Source organism: Symsagittifera roscoffensis, chromosome 10 (assembly GCF_963678635.1).
Source record: "Symsagittifera roscoffensis chromosome 10, txSymRosc1.1, whole genome shotgun sequence".
Lineage (NCBI taxonomy): Eukaryota > Metazoa > Xenacoelomorpha > Acoela > Convolutidae > Symsagittifera > Symsagittifera roscoffensis.
Window position 1 is genome coordinate 46503054 of NC_087071.1, and position 11974 is coordinate 46515027.

The window sequence follows — 11974 nt, forward strand, 5'->3', positions numbered from 1 at the left end:
AACATTTTCTGAAAAGAAAGTACATTGTTCACAAGTCTCAAACGGAAATAAAAACCGACTTGACCATGAATCATTCTACCAGAGTAATATAGAACGACTTTTACATCTCAATCCCGAAGATTGTAAAAACGAGTTACTCCGACTAAATATGACAAAAAATAAAAACACAGATAGAAAGTTAGTATATTTCCAAGTTTTTTCAGATTCTGTACATCAAGCAGAACTTGAAAGATATCAAGGACATATAAAATTAGATGAAAAGTACCCATATAACGGCGCACACGGACGATTAACCTATGACATGCACGATAAACACTGTATACCACACATTGGTATAAATAACCCATCAAACTGCAAAGCAGACACAAAAAATAAAGGATACCAAGAAATAATGTTTTTCGATTGGAAAATACAACTCGAAAAAATTCAAATAACACGAGATTTATCAGACAACACAATGATCTATCAAGGATTTAGATTACCTTGTAAAAACGACCAAGGCTATTGTGACCCTACAACACGAACACAAGCAACAATTGTTTGGTTCCCCGAAGACACATGTACAACATTTCAAGTAGCAAAAATACACGCTCGTATGATAAAATTTCACGAAAAATATTTTATACAATTAATACCATATGAACAAGTAAATCCATTACGAAAAATAAGTTCTAATTTTAGAAACATTCATAATATAGAAAATAAATTAACACGTTTTCAAATATATCAAGAAACAGAACTTGCATGTAAATACAGAAACCCACTTCACAAAACACAATACTCCGAAATACTAGTTGAATACGAAAAAGGATTCGACATGACCACTGGAAAAACAAAAGTCGACCCATACGCCACAAGTCATCCTCCAAATGAAGGAACATCATACATACCAGTTCATTTTCAAAAAAATACAGGTCAACCTGGTGGACATTTAAAGCCCCAAGACGATCAAAGCACACGTTTACAAGAACTATCACTAATGAATAATACATATTTCGGTAATATCCACTATGATATTCACTTAGATATGAAACTAGACTACACGATTAGCCGAATTTTTCAAGAAATGTCACTCTCTGAATTAGAAACACTACACCAACTATGCGAATTAGAAAGAACACAAATATTACAATCACTTGCACTAGCAGTATTAAAAATACCCTAAGCAGGATATTTACTATCAGGAAATAGATCAAATTTTTTAGACTATGAAGGAAACATTTTATGGTTTTATACTTGTACCAAAAAAGTATCACCACTATACGTTTTTGAAGACAAACGATGCTATAAAAGAATCCCTATCTTTTATAAGAACAAAGTACATTTCGTTGACACACTTTCAAGAAGAACCTATTTCTGGGATACCGCAGTCCCATGTGGATCAGAAAATAGCCACAATGTAGTACAACTAAACCCTGATGAAGATAAATATTACCTTCTCACCCCATATCCCACATTAATGCAATCACTCAAAAAATTTTCACCAGAAAGCATTCGCGCTATCGCTCGAAACCCAAATATAGACTTACAATCAATAGGAATATACTCAAAATCAGATATTCAACATCACATTAGAACACAACAATTCCAAGAATTATTAACACAAATGGACACAATACAAAGACAATCAATTGACCAAAACTTACGCAAACTTGCCGAAACCGCAGGATTTGCAGACATCTATACGCAAGACTATAGCGGATATTTTAAAGACATTAAAGATTATATATATCTAAACGGTGAAAAATACCGTCCCCAAGATATATCACCTAACAATATTTTTAGCTCTGTTACACTCAAGAATGAAATTCTTGATTTTCTAGGATGGCCCTACTACATCTTAGAAAAACTGACTATTTTATACGCAATGTTTAACTTTATTGGATTTCTTTTTTCACTCTTAAAAGGAATCTATAACACATGTGCTATACACACACAAGTCAATAGACAAACAAGTGTAGCACGCATACTATTTGCAGGATTTTTTGGAATTTTTTCTACATCAATAAACAAAATTCTTTTAGATGCACAAATAAAAGAATACAACACAAAAATAGCAACAAGACAGAACACATACGACGAAGAACATAACAATGTAGACACAACGCCAACAGCACCACAGTTACCACCCCTACCACATAACCATCCATTATCCCTAGTCCCACGTAATTTTCGAAACTTAGCAATAACACATAATCCAAATTTTAGACCAACCATATCACAAAGTCCCATCCAACATATAATGACACGCCACTCACAAGATGAAAATACTTATGAACAAATTATAGAACAACCCCATACCACCGCTTTTCAGTCTCAAAATAATAATTTTTTTAGCCCACGATGAGCCGACAACTTGGATCCCTACACCGTTCAAATTCCCACCCAACCAACCTCACTACTCCAATTACAATAATACCACTTTTTGCTTTCCTGCCACCCAATTTCCCAACCAGTAATGTAACATCAGGCATGAATTCCGATACTAATTCACACATCTCAGTTTTATATTGCACATCACAACTCAATAACCCGAATATTGAAACCCCCGATGAATTTGCCGACTCTGAACCATCTCCATCCAATAATTTTCACACCAACCCCTCAATTTTTTCCCACCCCCCTTTTCAACCAATGCTACCAAATAACCCCGTCCCCACCAATTCTACACCCTCTTATGCTTCCCAAGTCACTCCAACCTATTCTTCACATCATTCAGACCGATCATCCAATTCTCCAGATACCCCCCAAATCTCCCCAGAACTAGATAATTTTATTACATTACAACAACAACCCTACCACCTTGATACCCCCACCATAAACCAAATTTCATCCACAATAGATTCATCCAACCCTCCTACCCCTACACCCTCTTCAATTTATACCGAATCATTAGCACCATCATCGACATCTACTGAATCTTCACTCAGCACTAATAGAGCTTACCGCACTTTTAAAAGAAAGTTCCCCAACCATCCTTTCCCAGCAAAACCAGGAACAGCCCGTGAATATATAAATCACCCAAATCACACTAATACAAAAGAATTTTTAGCTATCACCTTACCCTCATTTCCACAATACACCTTAAACACCCCTCACGACACTAACGAAACACGTAACTTTGTAAACGAACACGTTTTAATGCCTACCCTTCCTTGGACCTCATATTATCATTTTACTAATCCCCTTTGCTTACCTTTATCTAACACTCACATCGATATAGAACGAAATAAGGACATGCTATATCGACTCACTACACCACTAACACCTAGACAATTTACTTACAACGGATATAAAAAATCACTAAAAACATACACTGCACCCCGAGCTAACGAATATACGCTAGAATATTACGATCATAACATCATCAGAACTAACCAAGATCAATTCTTAGACGACGATCGCTTCGCTAACCCACAAATCACAGAAAAATTTTTCATTAAAACACCATATGTATTTCCACTCAATATCTTTGACCGCAAATTTGACCACATCATTTCAGAAGCACTAACAGACACACAAGCTTACGAAAGTTTTAAAGAACGCTTCCAAATATTTTCACTAACCTTTCATTTCCTTGCACCACATGAAAGAGATTTGCACTGCTCACACGATATTATGTTGCGCACTAAACAAACTCACACATATACATATTATCGTTTTATCCAAAATCACTTCGACCTACACACTCCCTCCAGACAACCACACCACCGTTTTCAATTCATCAATTCCAAATACACCTCACCATTCTTTCTTAACTTCACATATTGCATTAAAGATACTAACCTTTATGGTATTCTTCGAAATTATGATCCCATAACCCAAATGTATATTTTTTGTCCCATCACCAAGACCTTCAACGCAGAAGAATCCCGACCCTTTCTTCTCCCACACGAATTTGTTCAACCTATAGAAATCCCCATTTTAGAATTCATCCACAACACTAAATTCAATCACAAATTATATAATCTAATCCAAAACACACCTTATGAGTTTGCAGTTGGCACTGAAGAACTAACCACCATTAAAGCACTTCAATTGCTTTGGCCACTGCTTCAAACTAAAAATATCATCCGTATCTTAGCTAAATTACTAACAACTTCAGATCTCATCCACGACATCTTCCCCCACGGTTTCTTCCCCGACGACTAACAGGTAAGTATGAACTATACATATTATTAACTAGTCATTAAAATTAGAAACTAACCATTCTTTATTCATGTCTTCTTTAGAATTTTAGCCTTCATCCAACGATCATCTGAAAAATTCACAAAAGAAAATGAAAATTGAAAACTTCTTCAAACTGTTTAAAACTCTATTAATTTTTTGCACCAAATAATTAAATAAAAATAATACCAATGCAGTAATTTAATTTATAAATTTTTTCCCAAATGCAGTAAATCTAATAATGATGAAAATTTGTAACTTAATTTTCCCCAACAACTAGCAGTAAAATTGAATTTCTATGTAGTAAATTAATAAGAAGCAAATGCAGTACTAACCTTTTGATATTTTCATTCACTCGCACAAGAATTCTATCCAAATTCGCACAGCTCGCCCACGAAGAATTGTTTAAATAATGAATTTCAGTTTCAAGCTTTCACACTCAACAACTCTAACACACGATAACAAGTTTCAAACTTTCCTTTAACCCGGTTGGAAAGGAATTATATACTAAACAAAACTAACCAATGCAGCTTACTAAACACCACAACACATAGCATAACAGCATGACTAAGAAAAGGAAACCAACGGTACCCAAACCGGATTAACCCAGTTTAAAACTGGATAATTTATTCTTTTGAAGACTATTATAAAGTCTAAGAAACAAATAATAAAACACAAAAAAGTCGAAAGACAAACCCATACCACAAACAATTTGATTTTTGAAAAAAGGACACAACCAACAAAACATAAGAAAAACCACAACAAACATAACATAAAACGTTGTCACATAACAGGAACTCTCACAAAAACCGCATGCAATCATACTCCCACTCCTGGCCTAACCCACCAGAAGAGGACGTCCTGAGCATGCTCTATAGCCGGCCTAACCCACCGCGCTACATCCACGCTTTGTGACACACACTCCTATTTTTAATAAGAGCTACTCAAGGGTGAGTAACTCTTCAAAATAACTGAACTAAAACAAAAAGCTTTTGTGAAAACAACTAACCAAAATCAAAATTAAAAAACATTAAACTAATAAAAGTTTTATAAAATGTAAATTATATTATGCAATATATAGATCAGCATACAACACCAAAGACGAACATCCAAAGACAAAATGAACCCACTACACTCGAAAAAGAATGGCCAACCACAATCAATATGCCGCCCACAATCACAACTCAAAGGATTTAGAGTACGACTTGACTTCGCAGAAAAGGACTTCATTGAACTAGACCAATGACCACCTCGATGTTCAAGTATACGTACAGATCCGAGTAACCAGGCATCCCCTCCACGCACAATCTCCACGCCATTCCCAGACAAGATCAAAACACAAAGAAGTTCTCATCAATGAAACAGAAAAACCTGACATAGCCAACCATTCTGAAATCAGATTTGAGTTTGTTGCGAAAACCCAGTCGTTGTCATGAGAAGACACAACGATCGAACCTGGAACTTCTCTAACAAGAGAACCCAGAAGAAATATGATGTTCGCCAAACACCAACGTCCATCATCCATCCTTTGAATTACAGAAAGACTATTCTAAAAAACTCTGCAAAACCCGGATGGGTGGAACCTGATCTAAACTACATTTTATGATTGGATAAATTAGATATTTTACCAATGTAAAGTATTTAATATTAACCAATCATGATCCATCTGACTAACAATCCACTTAATTGTAAGTGCTGAAATTACTTGTAATTTCAGCACCAGAGAGATTTGAATTTAACTTAGAAATTAGTTGACTCTCCAAGAAGACTTCAGCAACCGCAATAAACCAGTATACCCTAGATCTATTGAGCCTAGCAGAGACTAGTTAAACAACCTGAGACTAGATAGTATAAGAGTAAGATTAGGATTGGTATTAGACTAAGAAGTTGCACGAATCTATCCGGCTGAAAATAAGATAGCGTGACGAGCAGACGGTGTACCCTATCCGAAATTACTCTATGAGTTATACACTTCGGTCCTAACTCAATGTGCCAGCGATATAAGAAAACATCTAATTTTTCATTCTCTGGCTAAATGGGAATAACAGTTCACAGGCCATGACAATAAAATAGCACTGAAATTGTTTTGTCGCTTTTCGAATCTCTAAAAATAGAAAAATTGAAAAAAAAATATGTCTGTAGGACTACTTTATACGCACTAAACTTCACTCGATTAGGAACCGTATTTTTATTTACCAAAATATCAAGAAAAAGGTTAATGTCGAGGTAGAAAGTCTAGAGAAAAACGAATTTTGTATTGCGCGAAAGAACTATATTTTAAAAGGAGGGGTGGATTTAGGGGGGGGGGGTGGGAGTCTGTACGCTTCCTCTTCAGGGGTTCGACCTCCTGCCGACCCAAAGGGTCCTCTTTGTGCTATTTTGAGATATCCATATTTGATGACGGACACCCCTAAAAATTTTCTAAAGGCGCCTAAGGCGCCAATATATACTAATTTTGAGAGGGGAATGCGCGCCGAAAAAACGCGATTTTTTGGTCGAAGTTTTCCAAAAATTACCGCGTTAAACGCCTCTTTTGGCCTGTTTTTTTTAAATTTTGCCTGCGGCGCAGAAAAATGTACCAGAACAGGGTCTTTCTAGTGCTTTAAGAGAGCTTGGAAATTCAATTTGGTCGACCTAAAAAAAGTCGACGCAATTTTCGAAAGTTTTTTGAAAATCTCTACCCCCCCCCCCCTCCTAGAGAAAACCCTAGATCCGCCCCTGTTTAAAAATTCCATAATTTTCCTAATTTTCAAAGACTATTAAAAGTTTCTACCAATACGGAAAACGTTCCGCGAAATGTTTTTGGTTGTCTCAAGCAACAGCCTAAAGACTGACGTTGACACTTTAAGTAGGTAAACTATTCTGACCAAGTAAGAGCGCCCATAATTTTCAATCGATTATTATGGATTTCCGAGACAAAAAAATCCATTATACTCCCTTACAAATCTAAGTTTCAGACCAGGAAACTGATTATATTGCCATTATTATAAATTAATTTTGAAAAAAAGTTTAATCCATTATATTCTATTTGGCACCATAATCAACTATTTTAGTCAAATTAATCCATTATAATCGGATAACTTTGAAATAAAAATCCATTATAATCTATTAAAACCGATCATATTCCATTTTCTTGTTAGAACAAAACTTTGCAAAACTTGTCATGCATTTTTTAGTTAGCAAACGAAAAAGGTAACAAGAATAGCCGGCTACTGTGCAAAGCTCCAACCATAATCTTAACAAAAATAAAACGTTTTTTTTTTTTCAAATTAGTGTCGTTTTTCTGAGCGGTGTAATGAAAATACATGTACAAAACAGTATAAATTAGGCATATTCAACAGTCATAGTCGAATAGGCTAATTGGAAAACAGTTTTTATAGAAAAAGATTTAAAAAACGAAAAAAAAAATGCTTAGAAAAAGTCCAAAGTAAAGAAGTCTGAAGTAAAAACAATTCAAGTAAGTACCTGTGAAGACGACATCAACAATTGCTTGGAAAGCGACTGCGCCGAAAGTCTTCCTAAGGTTGTCGTTTCCCACCACAATGCGCAGAAAGATGTAGAGGTTGAGGATGACTATGAGAGGGGCGACCAACATCTGGGCCCACAGGTTGTACCGGATGTCATAAGTCTCCCAGTTCTGAAACAAAGATAACATCTCACAGTTTGAAAAAAAATCATCTCCCAAATCTGAAACATCGAAAATGATATCTCGCAGTTCTGATCCCGAACCCAGCGCCGAAGTACCATAATCGATTATATTGTCGTTTTATAGTTCTTATAGGTCAATATAATCTAGTATAATCGATTATAATCAATTATCATTGATTATAGTCGATTATAATTATTTATAATTGGTTTTGTAGAAGTTATTGATGAAATTTACAAAGTTACTTCATTTCTTGTAAGTGCAGTTGCTACGTATTGCATTTTATAAATTTTTACAGTACACATTAGATTTTGTTTCCTTCTATTTTCTGCAGCGGTTATAATGTTTTCAAAATGAACTTTTGCTGTATGGAAAAAATCTGCTAGAATTTGTATAAATTTGATTATATGCTTTTTAGTTTCTCTGTTCGAAAAATAGGTTGTGTTAAAAACTGAATTTAAATAATTTCTTTTAAAAAATTACCAACAAATTTTGCCAAGAAATAATCTCCCTCAAGCTTATAGTGAGCGCTTACGTCAGTTGAGGAGAGTTTTTTACCCTAAAAAAAGTTGAGGATTTTTTTTAAAGCTTTGAAATCGAAGGACTCTCGCTTCCTGCTGTGCAAAAAAAAAATACATTTAGCTAAATTTCTCCAAATGGATTTTCTAGGAGCAACTTTTTAAGTGCAACTTTATCAAAAATAATCGACAAAACATAGGAAAATCAAATAAGTAACATTTTTTAGTCAAATACTGATTTCAATAGTTTCTAATTTATAACTATTAATTGTAACTGAGTTCAATAAAGATTCTGTATTTAATCTGCATGACTCTGTGTAAATTTGTATATCATATTTATATAATCTGTAGAAATCTGTATAAGTTCTGTATATAGTCTGTAAAAACACTCTGTATGATTTTTGAATAAAACTTGAGTATAAATTTTATAAAAAGGTTTATACAATGTCGAAAGTTTGTATATTGTATAAACCAAAAAATGAATTTTAGTAACTACAGATTCGATTAACTCAAGTATAAAATTCAATTGATTAACATCGATTAAACGGTTCATAAACTCCATTATTTGGAATCTAAAAAATTTGTCTGATTTTCAAATGAAAAATTGAGTTGCAATAATAGATTGCAAACTTAGTTTTGCCTATGCGTGATAGATCTTTTCGATTATTTCCGCAAAATGAAGACTGAAAATTTGTTATGAGAAGTTGTTTTTTGCGGCTCCAGATTGTTTGCTTATGTGAATTTTTTTTTGGTGGTACTAGTATTGTGGCGAAATCAGTCAGGCAATGGTAAACACGAAACTACGAGTCAAGTAAGAATCTATCCTCACATAATGTCATCAACATGGCACTGACCTAACCACTATGCTAACCACTAACCTCAGCAAACGAGATGGCAAAATCTTTTGATCACAATAGGTTATCAGTTATGATCATTTCATGGTATCAATTATTATCATAATTTGATGTAAACTAATACAGAATGAAAACATGTAGTCTTTTCGGTTATCAAAATCAGACAAAAATTCGCTCTGTTCCAATTTGTTTCACCTTCAACAACCAATTGTTTAGCAAACGATTTCTAAAAAAAGCAATTTTTTTTCATTTAAAATTTTGTATCAAATCATGTTTACTCCTAATTTATCTAAATAGTATAAATACCTTGCCATGTTCATCGTTCACATCTGCTTCTAAAAATTTAAAGTTCTAAAGGACTTATATAATTTATCATTTTTTATACTTACTTGCTAGAAGTTTTTATGAGCAAATCTTTTTGTAAAAGAAGCCATGGTCAAAGTGAAAATCGTCGAAATCAAAGTAAATTTTGTCAAGATGTTTTAAAAATTTTCTCGATTAAATGCCAAAAACGCCGTTTTTTTCAAAAAAAGTTGAATTTTTTTTGATTAAAAGTTGCGTTTTAACACCGCGCTTCCCGGTCAAACTTAGTTAATTTTTTGATTTATTTGTTTGCCGTTTTTATGAATTGTTCGCCTTTTATGAAAAAAAAATGCCCGGGTGGCGGTGAAAAATGCCGAGATCAAGGTAATTTTTGCCAAGATCCTTAACATTTTTTTTCAACAACAAGCCAAACTTTTCTAAGAAACGCGTAAATTTTTTTTAGAAAACATGCCAAAAGCGCCATTTTTTGAAGTTTGTTCGAAATTTTTTGATCTACAATCTTGCTTTTACAGCGCGCTTTTCCATGAAAATTTTCAATCTTTTTGACCGAACATTTTATTTGAAAACTTTTTTCAGGTCTATTTGACCAAAAAAGGATGTCTCTAACTACCTCGAAAGAAAGGAGTCATATTTAGCGGCTAAAATTTGGGTAATTATGAGTCCATCTTTTTTTATAATGACATGTTAAAAGAATTCAACCCCGATATTTTATATTAGGTTGTTTCTAGGCGCATTTGTCCAGCAAAAGCAGGAGGGAAACTAAAATTTTCTCGAGGAGCGACAAAGCTCGAGGAGCGAGGAGGAGAAAAAAAAACATTGCTATATTTTCCCAAAACACTATGAAGATCCTATTTTACTACAATTGCTTTGCGAAAAAACTATGAAAACGAAGGTATTGCTTTGTGGCAGGAGAAAGGGAAAACTTAGGTCTCTGAAAAGGATTTCGTCTTTTAAGGATTTTGTATTTGTGTGTCAAAAAGTTTAAGATTCGCTACGACACTTGAAGACGAGAGCAACCTCTTTGAGATTTATTCCAAACTTCATTTACGCCTCCTTTTATGACAAAAAAGATATCACTTGAATTTATTGTGTTTTTGCTTGAGATTATGTTGATTAAAATTAAAACCATTTTTTTTTGCGTGAAGTTATTAGCACCAACAAGAAGAAACAGCCGTTGAAAAAGCAGAAAAAACTTTGTGGGAAGAAAAAACTGATGTCATATAAAAATTAAGCGGAAATTACCTGAGAATTTTCTAGAATCTCTTCGCTGACGTCATCGCCGCATGTTCCTCCGAGTGCTCTCCAAGTGATGTATTCGGGCACACTCATGTTGTGATACTGGGCTGCATACTGAGTCGCTTTCGAATTCAACTGAGGCATTTTTTCCTATTTTTGTTCGCTTTTGTTTCTTCTGATAATATGGGTTTGCTTTGGTTAGTTTTCAATTGCTTCTCTAGTTTTTTTTTCAGACAAGCAAAGCTGATCTCGGATTTTTATTTAATCAAATTTGTATTCAACCAATTCGCAGACTGAATGAGACGTTCAGTTTATAATTTTCAACTGACTTTGAAAAAGACTATTTGCTGGTGATGAATTTGAATCCAACTGAAACCTTGGGATTCGAATACAGGATATAATGGGGGAGTTATTTTGCGGCAAAAAATCGAGAAAAATTGAAGAATTGTTATTCGAAGCATTTTTTCATCCAATCAAAATATAGAATTGAATTCCCTAATAAAATTTGAAAAAATGGGCTCGGTTAGAAAGGTTTAGGAGTTAGCGAATATAGAAAAGAAGCTATCCCATTAAATTACTAAATGACTGACTGTAAGCTCATATAGCAAACGTAAGAAAACTCTTGCTATCTTTTTCAATATTGCAAAACTATTAAATTTAATCCGCGCTTGGATAAATTTAATTTGGAAAATCTCAAATAACGAAAACTGAAATAAAAAAGACGATCAAATAAGTATGATTGAAACTGTTTGCGTTAAAAAAACACAGTTTTAACGAGGCTTTCAATTAATACAATGATCCATTGCTAATTATTATGGGTGAAATGGAGCTCTTTAATCATCCGTTTTTGGGTACCTTGTAACAAAACGCCACCCCCTATAATGAAATAACGAATCCCCCCTATTGCAAAAGGGGGAAATAGTTAAAAAGGTTCGGTAGAATTAGTGCAAAAAGAACACTTCCCAAAAAGTAAGCAATCACCAAACTACTTGAATATTTGATAAGAATCAAATTTATCATCAGTTCAGATAAACCGACGCCCTTTTTTGTTGCATCTAAAGGCTTGAAGGGCACAAACATTTTAGCTCTTAAAATGCATTTAGCGTATTCAACTTAACAGTTATTGCAAATCTAAAGAGATTTATGAAACGAAGATTCAAATGTAGAGCTTCTCGAAAGACTCGTAGATCTGCTTCAAAAGAAAAAATGATTTCAGATGTAGCCCAATT

The 11974-nt window shown here is 34.0% G+C and overlaps 1 protein-coding gene across 2 annotated transcripts in view; it reads right to left on the reverse strand.

Moving 5' to 3' along the window:
- LOC134855550 (uncharacterized) overlaps nt 1–11974 on the reverse strand; it is a 77091-nt gene that overhangs the window by 63373 nt on the left and 1744 nt on the right. The window contains exons 2-3 of one of the 2 annotated variants that reach the window (XM_063872092.1): nt 10752–10852; nt 7633–7804 (exon numbers count right to left, since the gene is read on the reverse strand). In XM_063872092.1, coding sequence (XP_063728162.1) covers nt 7633–7804; nt 10752–10838 — 259 coding nt within the window. In that variant the 5' untranslated portion in view covers nt 10839–10852. Of the gene's footprint in view, nt 1–7632; nt 7805–10751; nt 11116–11974 lie in introns of those variants that run through there. The other variant, XM_063872091.1, reaches the window with a different exon arrangement.